This window comes from Panthera leo, chromosome A2, assembly GCF_018350215.1.
Source record: "Panthera leo isolate Ple1 chromosome A2, P.leo_Ple1_pat1.1, whole genome shotgun sequence".
Taxonomy (NCBI): Eukaryota; Metazoa; Chordata; class Mammalia; order Carnivora; family Felidae; genus Panthera; species Panthera leo.
Genome location: NC_056680.1, coordinates 1,900,225 through 1,922,024, shown reverse-complemented (window position 1 = coordinate 1,922,024; position 21,800 = coordinate 1,900,225). Strand labels below are relative to the sequence as shown.

Below are 21,800 nucleotides of genomic sequence, written 5' to 3'. Positions count from 1 at the left end.
CTGTTTTTACTGTGTATTTGGGTTTCCATACACACAACTGCGCAAAAACCCAGAGAAAACACTACAGCCATGCAGTAAGATACGCGGACAATAACAGACACTCCTGCCAGCACAGGAACCACCACTCAAACACCTGAACTCTCTGACATATACACACGCTACAGCGACAAAACCACAAAAACTGTCACTGGGACGGACACACATGTGGACATACCCAGATAGACACAGAAACTCAGACACATTGGCAAAGATGATGTCTCCAGAGAAAACGAATTCACTCCCAGGGATACACAGGCCCTCTGAAAACCACCCAGCCAACAGCTCTCTACTCCAGACTAATCCGCATCAGCTACACTACACGTTTTACTGCTGTCTCTCCTCCTGGAACGGGGACTTCACACTTTCTGAATCTGTGCGGTAGGGAAAAACCTCTCTCGATAAGAACCCCTACACAGGAATCCGAGGAAGAAGTGGAAGGGACCCTATATGGCTGGGGTTATGGTGTTTCAGCCCCACACGCTGCTTTTAGGATTCTTTGAGAAATGCGCTCATCACTACTTTGACCTCTTGTCACTGCTTTCCAACTGGAAGCTCGGTGAAGGCAATAACGGTGCCCATCTCGTGGACCGGCAGCCACCGTGTCCTATACTGCGGTGTTCCTGGCAGTACTCCCCTCTCCTGGTCTCATGTGCCCACACACCTTGCTCCATCCACCCTGGGCGGCCCCAACCTCCTCCCAAGACTCCGCGGGTGGACACCTGGGGCACTCAGGAGCTCGTCCCACACACGTCTCCCAGCCACTGAGCCACCCATAGCAGAAGCTAGGCAGCCACGGGAACTGAAGCCCAGGGGCGGGGACTCCACTTTCCTGTTTGCTGGTGTAGTGTCTTCCGCGCGTGCGCGTGCGCATCCGCCCCGCCCACACGCGCTTGCGTACTTCCGCGTGGGCTTCAATCCCAGGTGGCTCTGAGGAGTACTTCCTCACGAGGCGCACGGCATGCTGGGAGGAGTCTGAAGGGTGGCGCTCTGGGCCTCTGTGGAGTCTCTGCCCGAGACCTCCACTTCTCACAGGCAGCAGGGCTGAGACTACGCGGAACCAGAACGCAGAGCACGGGCGTTGGTGGAAATGCGCATGTGCACTGGTGAGGTGGCGTTGTGGTCCCGGATGGGCGGCGGGTAGGCATGAGCTGTGGTGAGGAGTCCCGGCGCCGACAGTGCTTGTGCCGCAGCCTCAGTCCTCAGGCCAGAAGATTCCAGAACACTGGGCAGGTGAGTGAGGGACAACAGGTGTGAGTGTGCATGCAACTACCTGAGGGCCCTGACCAAACATCCATTAGTGACTTCACTGAGGGTTTGAGACTGTTCACACGGCCAAGGTGGGGAGCGATGAGCAGGGCCTCCTGCGGGAATAGGGGCTGCTGTGGCCATGGGGCACGTGCTCTCAGCCCGGTGGGGCTGCTGTGACGTCCTAATGGCATCAAGTTTTACGGACTTCTAAGACTATATACAGGCATTCCTTTTGTGAGACATGACAAAGACAGGGAACTAAGATCACTGACTAGGTTTGGGGGATTTGAAAACAAATGGGCACCTCTGGTCGAGAGTGATGGTGTATTCTTTCTCTACCTCTTGCTGGCTCATACTCTGTCTCTCTCTCTCTAAAATATAAACAGAAAAAAAAAACTTTTTAAGAACTAAAAGGCAACATATTCAATAAAGGATTAGTATCTAAAATATATAAAGAATATATAAAACTCAAACACCCAAAAAACAAAAAATCCAATTAAAAAATGGGCAGAAGACATGAACAGACATTTCTCCAAAGAAGACCTACAGATGGCCAACAAACAGATGAAAAGATGCTCATTATCGCTCATCATCAGGGAAGTGCAAATCAAAATCACAGTGAGGTATCATCTCACACCTGTCAGAATTGCTACAATCAACAACACAAGAAAAAACAAGTGTTGGCAAGCATGTGGAGAAAAAGGAACACTCGTGCATGGTTACTGGGAATACAAGCTGGTGCAGCCACTGTGGAAAACAATATAGAAGTTTCTCAAAAACTTCAAAATAGAACTACCTTATGATTCAGCAGTCGCATTACTGGGTATTTACCTGAAGAATGTAAGCACACTAATTCAAAGGGATACGTGCAGCCCGATGTTTACAGAAGCATTATTTACAATAACCAAAATATGGAAGCAGCCCAAGTGTCCACTGATAGATCAATGGATAAAGATGTGAAGATGCACACACAATGGATCATTCAGCCATAAAAAAAGAAGGAATCTTGCCATTTGCAACAAGGATGGAGCTGGAGTATTATGCTAAGTGAAATCAGTCAGAGAAAGACAAATACCATATGGTTTCACCCATATGTGGAATTTAAGAAACAAAACCAGCAAAAGTGGAAAAAAAAGAGACAAATCAAGAAATAGACTCTCAATTAAGGAGAACTGCCGGTTCCCAGAAGGGACGGAGTAGGGGGATGAGTTGAATAGGTGATGGGGATAAGGAATGTACTTGTGATGAGCACCGTGTGCTGTATGAAATGTTGAATCACTATATTGTAGACCTGAAACTAACATAGCACTATGTTAACTGGAATTAAAATTAAAACTTTTTTTTTAAAAAAACAACCCTTCTTCTCAATGACTGCTGTACCAATTTTAGTTAGCTAAATTCAGTTATTTCTGCCTTCTACAATCACCAAACACAAGCCAAAATCTGAAAATATATCCTTCCAAACACCCTCTGATACATCCCACTGTCCATGTGTTCACTCAAATTGCTTGAATTCAACGCACCCAATTTTCATTGACTACCAGTGTGTTCCCAGTGGTTTGAGTTAGAAAGCTTTGACAAAACAATTATTTAAGGTTTTATTAGCAATGAGTAAGAAATCAGTTCAATAGGAAATTCTTATGCAACAATAAAAAAAGTTACACGACAAAAATGTCTTAAGTTGTATGCACCTGGAAATACTGACTTAGAATGTATAATGCTTACCAAAATTACAGTTGATCTGGGATGCATAATTGCCATGGGATATTTTAATGTGTTCTCTCAGTAAATGAAAAAGAGTATAGCATTTGGTAGAGTTACAGGTTGAATTGTCCACCAAAGTCCTATCCCCGGCACCTCAGAATGTGATCTTATTTAGAAACAGAGTTACCACCAATATAATTAGAGGAGGTGATACTGGAATAGGATGAGCCCTAACTTGATATGTGTGGTCCTTATAAAAAGAACACCAGATGAAGAGATAAACATGCATGTGGGCAGAATGCAGAGTAAAGATCAGTTATATCGCCACAAGCCAATGAACTACCGAAAGCTAGGAGAGGGTTGAAGCAGACCCTTCCTTAGCACCTTCAGAGGAAGCATGGTCTGGCCAATACTTTGAACTTAGACTTCTACCTTCAGAACCATCAGACCAAAATTTCTGTTGTCCTAAGCCACCCGACAGTGGTATTTTGTTACAGCAGCCCCAGAAAAGTAATGCAGTAAGTGCACAGATGATATAAAAACACTGTAAGTTGTGTATTTCTAGGAAATATCTACAAAAGATTTCCCTTGATAAAATACATACTGTTTTTAATGACACATCATCAAACATAACAGTAAAACCCTTAGCAAGAAACAGCATTTGGCTCTCCCAAAATCTAGTATACGAAGGTGTTTTTTTCTCACGTTGAAGGACTGACTCAGCACACTATAAGATGTAATAGGTTAACTAAGTCCCATGTGTTATTTTGCTTTGTAGCAACACTGTAGCTTTTATGGCAGAATCAGGATCACGGAGTCACTAGAAGTATTGAAAATAAGGTGTTCACTATACAAATTAGACCTTATACACATATGTGAAGATCTAGAGAAGAGTGAAATCATAGTATCAGAAAAGATCACTAACCATGAGTCTGAAACAGTGGTCTAGAGGACACATCAGAGTTTGTAAGAATATCCAAACCGTGAGTGCAAGACCACACAAATGGATCCTTTATACGTAGCTCAGGAAGATATTCATGGAAGCCTGCAACTCTGAGAAAAATGGGAATCAAGCACATGGCATTTCTTTTGCACGATACTCTTGACTGGCAGGGCCAAAATCAGGGGAAAAGAGCTCCTTTCTATCTATCACACTTTAATATGGCTCCAAACAGAAATGGCTTCTTCACTTCCATCTTCCAAATCTCGTGCCAAGTTAGGCTACTGGTAAATCTGAACGTAAAGGGAAGGGTTTCTGGGAAATGTAGTTCCCAACACTGCCCACGTTGACATAATACAATCTGGAAGAACCACCTCAAACTCTGTATCTTATATCTCATGGTTGCAAAGTATCTCTCAAGTAAAAGCCTACTGTCCCAATTTCCGATCACACTCAAGGGCAAGGAGCAAAGGGAAAAAGTTGAAAGTGACAATTCACATGAGACTATGCTTTGAAGAACTCTGCATAATTATCCATTTCTGCAAACTATTTGTAAAGCAAATGCAATAAGGCTCCTCTGGCCAAATTAAATAAATAGATTCTCAGTGTGGCAGAAAATACGTAACAGGTGATACCCAGGATCTGCCACACCAAGCTAGTAAGAAAATCCCAAGAAATACCAAAGTGTCATTGTTCCAAAAACCCCTTAAAGAATTTAAAGAACTAAAAAACTAAAACTACTTACATATTAAAAACACACTTCAAATCACCAGGAGTCCAACAAACTGTAAAGATAGGTTTATTTACTGAAATGTAGGGGGAAACATAGTATTTGCAAACTTTCATATGAAAGCTAAGAGTACTTGGAGAGCTATTCTGCACCCAAGTTTTTATCTGTAAAAGAACTAGAAATGCACACCCCATGGGTCCACTTTGATGGGGTTCTCACACAGGCAGTACCATATTTACAACTTTTATCAGATTTCTCTCCTGGTGTGGATTTTCTGAAGCACGGGGCATGAATTCATCTGCAGAATTTCCCGCAGTGCATAAGTAGTGTCTCTCGGTAGTGTGTATCCTTACATGTCTTCTTAAGGATGAGGAACAACTAAAGGCCTTCCCACACTCCTTACATTCATAGGGTTTCTCTCCAGTGTGCACTCTCATATGTATCGGCAAGGATGACGGCCATTTGAAGACCTTCCCGCATTCCTTACATTCATAGGGCTTCTCCGCGGTATGTGTTCTCACGTGCTGCTGCAGGAGTTCAGGCCAACTGAAAGCTTTCCCGCACTGCTTGCATTCATAGAGTTTCTCTGCGGTGTGCCTTCTCATGTGTTTCTGTAAGGATATGTGGCAATAGAACGCTTTCCCACATAGCTTGCATTGATAGGACTTGTCTCCTGGATGCATCCACACATGTTCTCGAAAGCAAGCAGACAAATTGAAGGCTTTCCCACACTGTTTGCACTCGTAGGGTTTCTCTCTGGTGTGTGTCCTCATATGTCTTCGTAAGGAGATGGGCCAGTTGAAAGTTTTGCCACACTGACTGCATTCATAAGGTTTCTCCCCAGTGTGCACTCTCATATGCCCTCGAAAGGACGAGGGATGGCTGAAGGCTTTCCCACACTGGCTGCACTCATAGGGCTTCTGTCCACCATGAGTCCTTTCGTGTCTTCGAAAGGACTGGGGATAAATGAAGGTTTTCCCGCATTGTTTGCATTCGTAGGGTTTCTCTCCAGTGTGAATCCTTTCGTGTCTCCGGAAGGACTGCAGGTAAATAAAGGTTTTCCCACACTGTTTACATTCGTAGGGCTTCTCTCCAGTGTGTGAGATCATGTGCCTGCGAAAAGCTGAGGAGTAGCTGAAGGCTTCTCCACATTCCTTACATTTATGTGGTGTCTCCCCAGTGTGTGAGATCATATGCCTCCGAAAAGTTGAGGAGTAGCTGAAGGCTTCCCCACATTCCTTACATTTATAGGGCTTCTCTCCAGTGTGCGTTATCATGTGTCTCCGGAAAGTTGAGGAATAACTGAAGGCTTTCCCACATTCCTTGCACTTATATGGCTTCTCTCCAGTGTGAGTTCTCACATGACTAGTAAGACTTGAGAAATCAATGAAGGCTTTCCCACACTGCTGACACTCGTAGGTTTTCTCAGCAGTGTGAATCCTTACGTGCCGGTTGAGGGAAGAGGTACGAGGAAAGGTTTTTCCACATAATTTACACGCATAGGTTCTCTCTCTGTTGTGGGTTCTCCCATGCATTCTTAGGTGTGCACGACAGCTATAGGCCCGCCCACACTCCTGACACCGATACGCTTTGTGTCCAGCGTGCATGGCGATGTGACTCTCGAGGGAGGGACGCCCGAAGACTTTCTCATACTCACTGCATTCATCCTCTTTAACTCCGCAAAGAGTTTTCTCACACAGATTAAGATTTGGAATCTGACTGGAGCCTTCCCTGCACTGACCATTACTTTCAGAGAGTCTCTCCACCACAGGATTTCTGTTAAGAAGAAGCAGCATGTTATCAACAGTTGGACTAATGATTTAATATTTACTAATAAGTATCAGGATTACATTCTTAGGGGCGCGTGGATGGCTCAGTCGGTTAGGCGTCCAACTTTGGCTCAGGTCACGATCTCATGATTTGTGAGTTCAAGCCCCGCGTCGGGCTCTGTGCTCACAGCTCAGAGCCTGGAGCCTGCTTTGGATTCTGTGTCTCCCTCTCTCTCTCTACTCCTCCCCTGCTCATGCTCTGTCTCTCTCTGTCTCTCAAAAATAAATAAATGTTAAAAAAAAAAAGGATTACATTTTCATCAATTTCAGTGAATGTGTAGGCTATCTGATAAAGCAGAGTAAACAATATCATGAGGAGATTGAACCATAGGCATGATGAAAACAGTTTCTTTTTTTTTTTTTAATGTTTACTTATTTCTGAGAGAGAGACACACACACAGAGCGTGAGGGAGGGAGGGGCAGAGAGGGAGACACAGAATCTGAAGCAGCCTCCAGGCTCTGAGATGTCAGCACACAGCGCAATGCGGGGCTTGAACCCACGAACCATGAGATCATGACCTGAGCCAAAGGCGGGTGCTCAACGGACTGAGCCCCCCAGGCTCCCCGAAAACAGTTTCTTAAACATGGGCTTTTCCTCCTAATTGTTGCCAACTGAATTATGTTTCTAACACTCAACATCAACATCCTATTTAAGGAAATTTTTTTTGTAAAAATTCTGAGTAAACAAATTTGATCTAGGCTCCTGTGGGTGACTTGTTTTCTTTGCTTTTTAAATTTCATGACATACTAGGATTCTCTCCTGGAATACTGCTTTCTCTTGTGAGTGCAGCTCACCTCAGATGTCTCCCCTGGTTTGTGGGCTGATCTTCCGTGCTGAGTTCTTCCCAAATTTTCCCTAAAATGGAGGCCCAGGATTCATTTCTGGTGAACTTTGCCAATTTGTTTCCCTTGGATATTTTATTCCCATAAGCATCCTGCTGAGAAACAGACCCATTGGCCTTCAATTGAGTCTCATCATCTGAAAGCAAAAAGGGAACAAAAGTTTTAAAGGAAGAAGGTACCTGTTAGTTGAAATGACACTGAGGACTTTAGCTGTATCGGGACTTCACCGATACAAGTACGAGGGCTCAAAACGGTAAGCAATTGAACGAAGGCAGTTGAATTCTCATACGATTACATAAACTTCATTGGGCTCCTTAATGACCCATGAAATCGATATTTTCTGATGACACAAAGGGAGCTTGCTTTATAGAAAGAAAAAAAAATCAGTTTAATACAAAGATTCTCATTCTCATGCAGACATTATACGATTCTAGCTCTCTGATGGTTGTGACCCTGGCTTACTAATTAATAAGCATTCCCTGTCCACATTTAAAATCTTGAAACAGGCTTGATGTGTAAGAAAGGCTTGTTCTCCAAACAACCAAGTGAAGGAATGAGGTCATTCTTACCCACTGCGGCCAGGTTTTTCAAGTTTTCCAGCATCACATCTCTGTAGAGCTTCCTCTGAGCAGAATCCAGCAAAGCCCACTCCTCCAGGGTAAAGTCCACAGCCACATCCTCAAAGACCACTGAGTCCTAAAACACCCAACATATGTGCAGAAGGAAAGTTGAGACTCTAGAGCAAGTCAATTCCATTCACGGGACATTCAGACAAGACCCTGTGGTCACCCAACATCCACTCTATGACTCAATCATCAGATCTCTCACTCTGTCCACACTTACATCCTCCTCACAAGTTTAACAGTCCCACTCACCCTACTGAACTTATCTTTACACTCTTACTGCAACCACATCAAATCTCATTCTCCTTTAACCAAAGGGTTCGGACCACAATGGAGAATTCACAGAACAGCTCTCCAAATGAATCAGATATTTGCATTTTAAGACCCACCGGTCCTTTGTGATACAAACTACTTTCGCTCCTTCCCTGTTGCGCACCATGTCAAGCCCCAGGTCAAACGTGGGTGAGGTTTTATGAAATAAGAACACACTCGAGGATTGGGGACTTTTCCTTCCTGAGAGACTTGGTGGAACCCGACTCGCAGCAGGGGCCAACTGACCACAACATCTTAACTCCAGGCCCTAAGTAGACAGGTCCTACTGGCTAAATGACAAAATTCTCTTGAGGAAGTACTGTTTATGTATTTGTGTCATACAGGAATAGGATAGAAAGTTGTTGAGAAGTCAGAGCTCAGGGAAGAGGAAACAGGCATGAGAACTCAGACCTGCATCCATTCGTTCCCCACACTGCCGAGTCTCCATGCGACTGCCCACCGGACCCCCACCAGACAAGTGTTATCTGGTGACAAGCAGCTCTTCCCACCAGAAACATGGAAGAGTACTGAGGATAAGGTTGAGTCCCATCCCACCAGGGGGTTAACTGAAGTCAAAAGCACTCATCAGTGAATTTGCCCTTGATGATAAAAACAGATCGGGTTAGGCAGTGCCTTCCTACAAAGGAAACCCTCCCACGTATCAAGTTGCAGGTAAAAGCTCCCCCCTCCATACGTCATCCCAGAGGCCATGCTCTCAATTTCCCTCCTCCCCCTGTCCCTCCCCTGCTGGGCACGTGAGCATGTCAGGCCAACCCCTGAGAGCACAGGACCCACTGAGCTGCATGCCTCCCTTGAACCCTGGTCTTTTAAAAAGTTCACTGGCCCACTGACATCTATGAGCAGGAGAAAATACTCTCAGTCGGCAGTTCTGCTGCCAGAATTTACCTGTTCAACAGGGTAGCAGCTGAATGGGAAAATCCCCGTGACGGGCACAGGGAGCAACCGGTCCCTGAGTCAGCTGCACTGTTCTTAGTTATCTTATGCTTCTTCCAGTGAATCCCCACTCCTAGTGTGCAGGAAACGTGCCATCAGGGGCCTTAACTTTATTCGTAGACACAACTCCTGGCCAGGCTGGTGTCTGGGAACCTGGGTTTCAGGTTTCACACAAGCCTGACTGATCTCACCCACGGTGTCTAAACTGCTGTGCACGTGACACGTTAATACGCAACACCTGCCTTCCTTCTGGGAGTCTGGAGTCAAAATGCCGGGCGCTGGGTCTCTACCAAGACTCCCTGCGTGACGGTACCTCCCGCGTCGTCAAGACTCACTGCTGGGCGCACTCCGTGTGACTCCACCGGGAAAGAACACTTTTCCCCACGTGCCTGTTCCCTGTGCTAACTCTGCTGTGTCTCCGTTTGTTGTAACAGAGTAACAGTCACGAGGGTCCTACTCGCAGGACACAAGGATGGTCTTGGGGGACACCGGACACAGTTGGCATCGGAAGTGGAATCTGCTAGAACACCCCTGGCTCACTGAAACATAGCAGAAGCCATGTGTATGGAGAGAAGGTGTGGAGAGACAGCTGAGCTGCAGTCTGTCATGAATCAAGAGTTGACAGAGGTAAAGATGACAGAGGTCCATCCCCAGGGGGGCTGGCGCGCTGGGTATCCTGCTGCTTTGGGCCATGCTATCTGAGCGAGAAGACTCAAACAAAACACAGCTCTGGTGAGGTCTCTCATTTTTGTCCTCTCTCCCAGGCAGGAGGAGAAAGGGCCCCCAGGTTCCCAAGGGTAAACTATGGATGGGCAAAATATATGAAAAGTTTGCATTGCGCTGGGAGAAAAAAATTAGTTACATCAGTTTCCAGGACTGGAGCAGAACTTCAGATAAACCAAGGGAACAGGGGCGGGGATCCTCTCCCCATCCTTCTGCCTGGTTGCTGCTGGGCTGCCGCAGCCTCCCGGCCCACCCCTCACATGGCAGCGGGGATCGTCCCTGGCAGCGGGAGCGTTACCCAGTAAATGCTGGACTCACTTCGAGGGCCTCATCGTGGGTTACGCTGTCTCCCAAAAAGGTATGCTGAAATCCTAACCCTTGGTATCTATGAATGTGACCTTCCTTGGAAATAAGATCTTTGCAAACGTAACCCAGTTAAGACAAGGTCGGTAGGATGGGCCCGAATCCAATCCGGCTGGTGGCATCCTGAAGGGGGAATGCCAATGCAAAGTCAAGGACACGCAGGGACGGCAGCCACGTGAAGATGGGGTGCAGAGATTGGAATTGTGCTGTCACCAACAAAAGAACACCCGGGGCTGCCCGAGGCCGTAAGACACCAGGATGACACAGAAGCACAACCCTCCGCCCTCTTGATCTTGGGCTTCCAGCCTCCAGAATCTGAGAGAGTGAGTTCTGAAGCCACCCGGTTTATGGTCACTTGTTATGGCAACACTACAGAACTCAAACGGCTTCAAATAAGTCTGTGATGAGGAAAAAGGGAAAAGGTTGTTTTGTGGGTTTTTTACTTAAATTGGTTTTGTTTCGTGGCTACTGCATCTGCAAGTAAGATAAAAAGGGACGCACATGCCTGTAATGTAATAAATGCTAAAGGAGTCATCCCAATCAGTGCAGGGAAACAGTGTGGACCGGACACGACCCCCTTGCTTGTTGCCACTGGTGCATGGGGTGGAATTTAAACTCCTAACTGGTAGAACAAGTTTAGGTTTTTCACTGAGTTTTTACCTACCGGAGGTTCACAACAAGAGGGAAACAGTGAAGCAGGCAATCTCTAAATGGAGAGATGCTTTGGGAATTTTAAGTACAAGTTTTCAGCTTGCCAAAGAGCTCTTACAAAAACCTACTTCTTTTTCTTTCTTTTTTTTTTTTTAAGTTTATTATTTTTGAGAGGGTGAGAGACAGGGCGTGAGCAGGGGAGGGGCAGAGAGGGAGATACAGAATCCAAAGCAGCTCCAGGCTCTGAGCTGTCAGCACAGACCCCGACGCGGGGCTCGAACCCACAAACTGCAAGATCATGACCTGAACTGAAGACAAATGCTCAACTGACTGAACCACCACCGAGGCGCCCCACCGAAACCCATTTCTGATGGCCGCTAGAGGCAGACGACGGTCCGGGCATCACGTGGACTCGGATGAGAGCAGGGACCGCACGTGCAGCTTGGAACACACAGTTCTGACCCTGCAGCGTCTCAGCTCTGCTGCTTCTAAAAGAGGCCCCTGGTGATTTGGAGAATTGCGAACCGCCTGAACTTGACTGCAAGCTAACGGCCCGCGGTGTCCGCAATGGCTGTTTCAGCCTCACTGCACGCTGGGCTGTTCTGAAAGCAGGTGCAAGCTCCAGGAACAGGACTCTGACTGGGAACCCTGCAAACTTAGGACACTTGTCTGAGGTCCTAACCCACGAAAACCTCCAGGTGGTCCATGTGGGTCACTCGCGGTTGCCGGTGATGAAGGCCTTGTTCTCCAATGAGACAATCTGAAATCACAGACCACCCCCAGATGCCGTCCCCACTGGTGAGGTGGACGAACTAGCGTTGTGGGTCACAAAAGTGTCCGAAGGTGACCACCGCAGGCATCCCTGCTAACAAGGACCAGACTGCATTACTTCAAATAGGCTGCACTGAGGGCGCCTGGTGGCTCAGCTGGCTAAGCGTCCGACTCATGACCTGAGCCAAAGTCGGATGCGGTCATGATCTCAAGGTTCGTGAGTTCAAGCTCCACACTGGGCTCTGTGCTGACAGCTCAGAGCCTGGAGCCTGCTTCATATTCTATCTCCCTCCCTCTTTGCCCCTCCCCCACTCACACCCTGTCTCCCTCTCTCAAAAATAAATAAAAATATTTTTTAAAACAATAATAAATAGGCTGCACTGAAAACTCCAGGGCAAGCCCCCCCACCCCAGAGTCCACAGTGGGGACCCGCTGACCCGGCTGCCTAATGCATATCCCATCAGGACACTATCTTATCCCTGAAAGACACTCGAGTCAGCCAGAGTTGTGCCATGCCAGAATGGACACCTGAGGCCAGGTGAAAATAAAACAATACAGAAATTTTGAGGATGAAGCCTCCTAATGTTCTAAGACCTTTACCTTTATGATCAACGGGATTTGCTTGAACTGGACAAGTCAGGACCCATAAAGGGCATAACCGAAACCAATACTGCAGACTGGTCTCACTCGGCTACACGGGGTGCCACTGATAATAATTTTGCTGTAAAGATGTCTTGTCCAAGGGCCAAAGGAACGGACTGTTCAAAAAAATTTGTTTTTGATGTTTTTATTTATTTTTGAGACAGAGAGAGACAGAGCATGAGCAGGGGAGGGGCAGAGAGAGAGGGAGACACAGAATCTGAAGCAGGCTCCAGGCTCCGAGCCGTCAGCCCAGAGCCTGATGCGGGGCTCGAACTCACGGACCGCGAGATTGTGACCTGAGCTGAAGTCGGACGCTTCACCGACTGAGCCACCCAGGCGCCTCAATTTTATTTTATTTTTAAAATGTTTATTTTTGAGAGACAGGACGCAAGCTGGGGAGGGGCAGAGAGAGACCGGGGGGGACACAGAATCCAAAGCAGGCTCCGGGCTCTGAGCTGTCAGCACAGAGCCCGATGCGGGGCTCGGACTCCCAAACCGTGAGATCATGACCTGAGCCGAAGTTGGACGTTCAACCGACTGAGCCACCCGGGCGCCCCTGGTCTATGGCATTTTTGTTACAGCAGCCCCAGCAGATGGAGACAGGGACTCCCAACACACCTGGCTCAAACGCACCATCTTTATGACATTAATTGTTTAAGTGCCATGCAGAACCCAGTATATGCAAAAGATTCTGCCAAAAGCCTCGTAGACATTAGCTCGTATATTCTTAAAAACTCCGCAAAGCAGGTCTTATTAAAACTGGCTCACGGCAGAGGAAGTGCAGGCCGGTCGGTAACATCCCCGAAACTCCTCCAACCCCTGCACTTGTACACACACCGTGTGGTGGTTTCTCTGTTGTGACTGCTGTTTCCCAGTGTGGTAAGAAGAATGCACTGACTTCTGCCGGGCACTAGGGTGAGGAGGCAACAGGAACCTCTCCTATTGCCCTCATGCCCTCACGCTCCTGCTCGTGGCAGAGCCCTGTGTCCCTGCAGGACCGCTCTGTCTGAGGACCTTACCTCTGGCTCTTCGAGGAGTGAACTGTATTCAGGTCGCGGTTACTTGGGTCCTAGAACCTGCGGGCACCGGGGCTGCAGCACTGAACAAAACAAGAGTTCTGAACCACGTGGATTTTAAATTCTCTTGGGAGGAAAATGATAAATAAGAAAATCAAGTTGCCGTACTACGGGAAATGTGCCACACGAGTGGGTTCGGAAGAACGTATATATGTTGACGTGTGTGTTTGTGTAGATACATATGAATGGCTGGCTGCAGGGCAGAGGAGAGGAGAGCAGGAAAATTAATCATTTCTGATTATACTGCAGTTGGATACCTCAATCGCTAAAAAACATACACACGTGTACGTGTTACATACACACATGTAACGATATGCGTGTACGGAACTCTATGGGCAGAACCACAAATATACACATACAAGTCTTCATATACTTCTACGTATTCGTTACCCCTGGAGAGGGAGAGGGCCTGCCTGGGGTTCACTTCGAGTGGGGCTTCTCGTGTGAAGGCTTGTTCTACATTTACGGCTGAATTTCACTGCACGGAGGGTTCTTTTTTAAGGTATCTGTCAACCGAACCTGTGTCAAATGCATTTTCCTGCATTAGTGCTATATTACACAACAGAATATGCTAAAACCAATTCGTGTGATTTACGTGTAATGCTCCCAAGAGACGTCAAAAGCCATTTTATCATATTCAGCAATCATACGTAAAAAAATCTTACCACTGGGAAATGATGGTAACATGCCCAACCTGGTCAAGGAAAACCAATGAAAGAAGGTTCAAAAGAGAACAAAGATCATACAAAACGGTATGAAGCTCGTTGTTTCCTCCAAAACAATTGGGTACAAATCAGGTATGCCCGGCACCTCACTCTTGGTTTAATCAACATTATACTAGAGATCTGATCCGGTACCACCAGAAAATAAACACAGGTCCAATACTAGAAAACAAACACTGGTCTTCGTGCCTAAGCTTAAAAACTGTATATACGGGGGGCGCCTGGGTGGCTCGGTCGGTTAAGCGTCCGACTTCAGCTCAGGTCATGATCTCACGGTCCGTGAGTTCGAGCCCCGCGTCGGGCTCTGTGCTGACCGCTCAGAGCCTGGAGCCTGTTTCAGATTCTGTGTCTCCCTCTCTCTCTGCCCCTCCCCTGTTCATGCTCTGTCTCTCTCTGTCTCAAAAATAAATAAACGTTAAAAAAAAAATTTTTTTTTAAACTATATACGGGACACCGACGTAACAAAAATGACAGTCACAAAATAAGATTTTTAACAAGATTCCAGGATAAAAATTCAATATGAAACCAAATTTCATTAACAGCAAGTCAAAAATTCATTTAAAAAAGATACCACATACCATGGTGAAAACCAAATTTCATTAGTATCAAATAAGTAAAATGAAAGCTATAGAAAGAGCCAAATGGAAAAATCTGAAACCATTAAGGGTTAATACCCAAAAAGAAATAAATGGAAAGAAAGCACAGAGACAAGATCTCACTGTTACTAAGATACCAACCCTCCCAAGACAGACCTACGGTCTTCGTCATATTCTATTAAACCCACAAGCCCAAGTGTGGTTTTTGTCGGGGGACTAGACAAAGAGTAATTCTGCAAATCTAACAAGAAGAACAAATGTCCAAGGACAGGCAAAGTGTTCTAAATAACAAGGCAGGGCCTGCCGACGATCGGGATTTTAAGGCAACAGCACTCCGACATGATGGAAGACGGCCGAATCAATGGGAAACGGGTCCAGGCCTACGGGGAAACTCGATTCACGGCGGGACAGCCCCTGAAGAGCGGAGGCAGAAATGATGAACACTTTAATTCATGAGACAGGGACAGGCTGACTTCTAAATAACAAAGATGCTTGCATTCCTACCCCTTCCAGGGACACTAATTTGTTGCACATTACAGCAAAGTGTATCAGCAATAAAAGGAAAGGGTACTGTCACAAATGCTCCACGCGGCCCACTCAACGAGATTGGCCAACCAATCTCACAGACTGCTTTATCCTTCTAATTTACCAACTGACCTACCACGCTTTGCGGAAGGGTATTCGTTCCTCCGCAGCCCACGGGAAGGGAGATGTTCTCTATTCCTCGGACACTCTTTTCCCCAGAAAGGCTTTCCCGGGGAGGCCCGGGATTCCACCTGTCATCGCCCAAAGGCACAGACCTGAGAAACTTACTACACACGGGGACGGACTTCCAGAGAACGTTTAACAAATGGAATGTAAGACATTTTCTTATTTTTCTGAAATCCACTCCTTTGAAAACATTTCATGCTCGCCTTCGCGCTGTTAACTAAACGGGTTTGACATCTGCTAAAACACCGAGGTTCCGGTAAGTGAATACATCTTCTCGGGGTGGGGGGGGAGGGGGACGAACCAGGCAGGCGCGGTGCAGGGCCCGCGCACTGCACCCCGGAACAAAGGGCGCCGACCCCGGGCCCGCTGCAGGTGTTGAGGGGAGGGCATGACGCTTCGCAGGAGGCCGCACCAGCCCCCCGCAGGGGGGAACCCAGGCGCCGGAACCGCCTCTCCCCTCAGCCCCAGATCCAGTCGGCTGTCTGCCACGTCCCTCCCAGGAGCGGTTACCTGGGGCCAATGATCTGTCAGGGGGTCCCCCCACCCCGATCCCAGGGCCCCAGGCAGGTCCCCCCACACTCCTCGCCCGCCCCCCGAGGTGGGGGGCAACCCAAGACTGCGAGTCCCCAACATCCCCCCCTCCCTCGCCCGAAGGCGGAGACTCGGGTCGGGAGCCCCGGGGACGGGGACACCCGGGCCGCGGCCGCAGGGAGCGGGTTCCGGCCGGATGGAACCAGCTACTCCCGGTCTCGGCCCGGGCCGCGCGCACTCACCATGTCGGGGCCCGGCTCCGAGCTCTCCGGGGAAGACGTCTTCCCCGCGGGCCCGAAGGCCGGGCAGGTGAGAGGAGGACACCTGGGTCCGCGCGGGCAGGTGCGCAGGAGCCCCCGGGACCTGCCCGGAGCCACGTCCACGCGGCCGCAAGCGCGCCCGCCCCCGCGCCTGATTGGACGGTGTTCCGGGCCTCCGCGCCCTGATTGGATGGTGCTCGGGGCCCTCCCTCTCCCAGGGCTCCTGATTGGATACTTTTCCGAGACCCGCCTCTGGTGCCCTTGATTGGACAGTGCTCCTCACTCAAGTCCCTGATTGGCTAGTCCTCCAGGCACCGCCCCCAGGGCCCCTGATTGTGTTTCGAGAAACGCCCCTGTCGTTCTGATTGGACGGTTCTCCGTGACCACACCCCTGCACCTGAGTGACAGGCCGTCCCGACACACGTGGCTGACCCGCGCGCTCCGGATGTGCGCCGGGAGTTGAGCCTCCGGGTGGCGCGGCGTGGCAGGCCCTGACCTCCTGACTCGGTTTCCCCGCGGAGCGTCCCCTGCCCGGAGCCGGGCCCGGGAAGACAGGGCCGCAAGGCCCAGAGGCGAGGTGACCGTGGACGAGTACTCTTTGTTCAAGAACAAAGACCCTACGCAGTGACGTCACCGCACGGAAGGCCGGGTCGGGCTCGGGGTTCAGGAGTGACCTTTGACATCTGAGGCTCCGGCCCCGTCCCGGTGCTGGAGGTCCGCTAATCGCGGGGGATCGGGACCTGGTGCCCCGCCCCAGTGCGGGCAGCTTTTGAAACCCGCAGGTGTGCGTTTTACGCTGCAAAGAGATGTATTTCGAATCAGGTTTCTGTTGTGTCCCCAGGGAATTCTGCAGCCTGAAAGCGTGATGTCCCCGAGGCAATTGAGTTTCTATCTTAACTGATTTGAAACAACAGGAAAGCTTCTGTAAAGCTATGGGACGGACCTGAAAACACTTAATAAATGGGGGCTTAACACCCAAGGTATCTAATAAGGCCTACCCGCTTAAGAAAACTGTGCCCAGGCTGGGTCTGGACGTCCAAACTCTTGGTACCACTTACTTGATTTACAAACAGAATTAAAAAAAAAAAAAAATTATGGGGGGTTTGCAAAAAGGTTTTATACGCTGTCATAAAAATTAGTGTTTAGAAAATTAACACATAAAAAGCTTCGAGTTAAAAATAAATGACTTGTTGGATTCATAAGCTATTTAAAGTACGATTATATACTTTTTCGCTTAATATGGATTAATAATGAAAGTGAAATTTCAATAAATCAGCATGAGATTTAGAAGTCTGTCTTAAGACTGGGTTCTGGCATGAACCTCCAGCACTGTCTGCCTGCCATAGTGTGTTCAGATAAATACCCTGTAAGCATCACTCACAAAGGACATGTCATTTCATTCACTAAGGTGAAAAATGAGGCTGATCTCGGAATCCCTCACAAAACATTCATTGCACAGAGAAGAAAGTAAAAGTGTAGCAACCTGAGGGGGAAGAAGTGTGAGTCAAGTTATTTGAGATGTGATTCATGTATGGAGGTAACAAAGGCATTCTCAAACGCCCAGAGTGACAGGACAGGAAGGAGCAGACCCCTTCTCCCTCCTGCGGCCTCCATCCACCCTGCGGTTAGAAGGTTCTAGTATTCGGGGAGCTGCTGGCAAAGTAGAAATGTGGTTTCCTGCATGTTCAGCCCACTTCAACCCCGCATCGTAAAGCCAAGTATGAAAGATGTGGCCAGCAGAATAAAGGTGCACACGTGGTGATCACCAGAACCTGTGAACATGGCCCCGCGCACGGCAAAAGGGACTTTGCAGAAGTGATTAAGGACCCTGAGGTGGGGGTGGCCCTGGGTTCCCAGGCAGCCCAGCGTCCTCAGGAGGTCCTCAGGAGACAAAGGCAGGGGGTAGGAGTCGGAGAGATGGTCAGACCCCCAGCTGCTGGCTGTGACAATGTCGGAGGGATCTCAGGCCAAGGAGTTTGGGTGGCTTCTAGAAGCCAGATAAAGGTGAGGGAAGGGATTCTCTCTCAGGGTCTCCAAAAAGAAGACGGCCTTGCCAACACCTTGATTTTAGACTTCTGACCTCCAGAACTGTTGTAAGAAATTGGTTAAGTCACTAAGTATGCAGGAATCTGTTACAGCAGTGACAGGAAGCTCACCAGATGGCTCTGAAGCAGAGGAAAATGGCTCAGCATGGGGCACAAAGAACGCCTCTTGCCAGCCTGAGTTTTTGTGAGACGACTTTGAACTTTCCACGGGCTCCTTCAACATGACTCTGCTCCCACACCGGCACATCTTGGAGTGATCTGACCGTTTTTTAGAGAACGATGTCTTTGCATCTTTGTGTTTGAAAGGTAGCACTTTTCAGATAGATGATATTCTGACTAGAGATTTTATCCAAACCGTAAGCATCCATTCGTAAGGCGTTGGGAGGGCTGGTTTTTGCATTCCTCAAAGAAGTATCTCCTAACGATAACCACAACATGGGGAGAAGGGGAGCACTTTCAACCCGTCACCCAACATTTCAACCATACAGAACATGCCGCAACATTTTCAATACTCATGTATCTACTGCCAAGATGTATGAAATCCTATCGGTTTACCATCCTCTATCAGATTTCTTGAAAGAAATCTGATACATTACAGGGGCACCTGGGTGGCTCAGTGGGTTGAGCATCCGACTTCGGCTCGGGTCATGATCTCACAGTTCATGGGTTCCAGCCGCGTGTCAGGCTCTGTGCTGATCGCTCGAAGCCTGGAGCCTGCTTCAGATTCTGTGTCTCCCTCTCTCTCTGCCCCTTGCCCGCTCTCTCTCTCTCTCTCTCTCTCTCTCTCTCTCTCTTTCTTTCTTAAAAATAAATAAACATAAAAAATAAATTAAATAAAATAAAATAGAAAGAAAACATCACAGATAGAGTTGAAACGCCCTGTGTATCACCTCCAGAATCCCAAGATCCCTTCCACGTCCTCCCAGAGGAAACCATAATCACAAATTTAGTGCGTATTATTGCCATGACATACATTTGGATCCACAAACTATATATAACATTTTCCCGACTTTCAATTTTAAAGTGCCCTTATATACTATACACACTCTGTGACTCGACCTTTTTATCCTACAAAAGCTGCTTAATATTGATAATCACTACAGGTTTCATTATAGGGTTTAATGTAATAAAATAAAATGCCAAAAGAAACTGAAGCAGGAAATACACCTTCCAAAAACACCAGCAAAGAAATACACTCCACCAATACAAACAACAGTAGAAGACAGAAAATAAAAGCTTCAAAAATAAGAAAAATGACATAAAATACATCAGAATTAAAGCCAACAACATTTATCAAAGCAATAATTGGCATAAATGTGTCCTTTAAAAACAAATGGATTTTCTGCTTTGAATCCTAAAGCAAAATTCAATTATGTACTAAAAATGAGAGATGCAAGGAATTTTAAAGGTTGAAATTCACAGGAGGTGAAAAATTATTCCAAAATTAAAGGCTAGTTTTGTTTAAAAAGCAGAGGTGGGGTGCCTGGGTGGCTCAGTCGGTTAAGCGTCCTACTTGAGCTCAGATCATAATCTCACGGTTCGTGGTTTCAAGCCCCACGTCGGGCTCTGTGCTGACAGCTCAGAGCCTGGAGCCTGCTTCGGATTCTGTGTCTCCCTCTCTCTCTGCCCATCCGCTATTAGCACTCTTCTTTCTCTCAAAAATAAATAAACATTTAAAAAAAATTTTAATGCATATTACTGGGCACCAACTCTCACTTGTTAAATCTGAACGTCCTGACGTGAAATTTGACAGCCAATGATTAAAAAGGTTGATGTAGCAGGCAAGCCAGATTCCAAAGCATAAAAACAAAGAACACAGCTTCTCCCCAAGATCTAGAGAACATTTTAAAACTTGATCACAGGGTACACCACACAGTGAAACTCAACACGTTTCAAAGATTCAGGACAGTAGACACATTCTCAGACCACAGCACAATAAAGCAGAAACTTAACAAGATAATAAAGATACTGGGGATCTACAGAAAGCCCACAGAAAACATCATACTCCATGGTGAAGGACTGAATGCTTTTCCCCTAAGATCTGGAATAAAGCAAGGAGGTGTGTTCTCAACACTCCTGTTCAATATTGTACTAAAGGATTGAGCCAGTGCAATCAGACAAGAAAAAGAATTTGTTTTTAAAGAGAGGGAGATGGGAATTTAAACACCAAGAAATTTAAAGTATATATATACATTCTCTCTCAAAATACTTTGAGTGAGATAAATAAAAAAAAAAATGTTGTAAATATTTTTCCTAATGAGCTCCGTGTCCATAATCTCACAACCTTGAGATCAAGAGTCACACACTCTACTAACTGAGCCAGCCAGGTGCCCCTCTAAATAGTTTTGAAATATGTGACAACAAAGCTAAACGAAAGCTTCCTCTGGTTAAAGTCCTCACCTTGGAAGCTCCGGTGACTCACATTTCAAATTAAGTATCAGGTTGTCAGAAAGGCCCCGAGGTTAGTCACTCTCTTTTTATCTATCACGGCATCATCCTGTTTACGTCCCCAAGAGCACTACCAAAATCTGTAATTATTTAAAGTATTTGGTTAGCGATTTCACATCTGTCCCTGCCCCTCACTCCATCATGGATCTGGCTAAACAATGAGCAGAGTTCACTGCAAAATGAAAACCTAGCAGGGGGATCCTCTGAATATCAAGATGGGGGGCACCTGGGCGGCTCAGTCGGTTAATCGTCCAACTCTTGATTTTGGCTCAGGTCATGATCTCATGATTTGTGGGATCAAGCCCTGTGTCGGGCTCTATGCTGATGGCACAGAGCCTGCCTGGGATTCTCTCTCTCTCCCTCTCCCTGCCTGTATCCTGCTTGTGCTCTCTCTCTCAAAAATAAACATTAAAAAATATATATATATGGGCACCTGGGTGGCTCAGTCGGTTAAGCACCAGACTTCGGCTCAGGTCATGATCTCATGGTTCGTGGGTTCGAGCCCTGCGTCAAGCTCTGTACTGACAGCTCAGAGCCTGGAGCCTGCTTCGGATTCTGTGTCTCCGTCTCTCTCTGCCCCTGCTCAGCTCATGCTCTGTCTCTCTCAAAAATAAACATAAAAAAAAAAGAATATCAATATGGATACACTAGAGTATTTAACCAATCACAGGACCTTTCTGAGACACACTTGGGTGACTGCACACATCACAACCGACGAGGCCGTCCTGCTTCCCCACTCCTCGAATATATGTGCAGGAGGGCACACACCTCATCCACCTTATGCACAGCCACCTAGCACAAGGAGTTCCCAACAACTGTCGGAGGGAGCAAGGGATAGAGACCGGAAAACACTGCGCTTGTGACACCCCGACGTCAGCCAGCCCTCAGAACTGGATGAAAGCTACAGATGCTTCCCCAGATGACGCGCTATGCCCCAACATACATCCTGCGTCGAGCACAAGACTGTTCGTGGAGCCCTTAAAGAAACGTATCCATCAGCCCAGGAGGGTCTACACAGACCCCAGATGAGGGATCCCTA

At 47.3% G+C, this 21,800-nt stretch overlaps 1 protein-coding gene across 1 annotated transcript; it reads right to left on the bottom strand.

The window, feature by feature from the left end:
- Window positions 1–4,734: 4,734 nt before the first annotated feature.
- On the bottom strand, window positions 4,735–16,352 carry ZNF555 (zinc finger protein 555). The gene is made up of 4 exons (XM_042927928.1): window positions 16,251–16,352; window positions 7,903–8,029; window positions 7,286–7,469; window positions 4,735–6,437 (listed from the first exon to the last, which is right to left on the bottom strand). Exons 1-4 carry the CDS (start codon window positions 16,251–16,253, stop codon window positions 4,877–4,879), a joined length of 1,875 nt encoding a protein of 624 aa, XP_042783862.1. The 5' UTR covers window positions 16,254–16,352; the 3' UTR covers window positions 4,735–4,876.
- Window positions 16,353–21,800: the final 5,448 nt, after the last annotated feature.

Coding starts and splice junctions, on each gene's coding strand:
- ZNF555 (XM_042927928.1), bottom strand. Junction 7,470..7,902: donor GAAAAACCTGGCCGCAGTGG/GTAAGAATGACC, acceptor TTTTGCTTTCAG/ATGATGAGACTCAATTGAAG. Junction 6,438..7,285: donor AACCAGGGGAGACATCTGAG/GTGAGCTGCACT, acceptor TCTTCTTAACAG/AAATCCTGTGGTGGAGAGAC.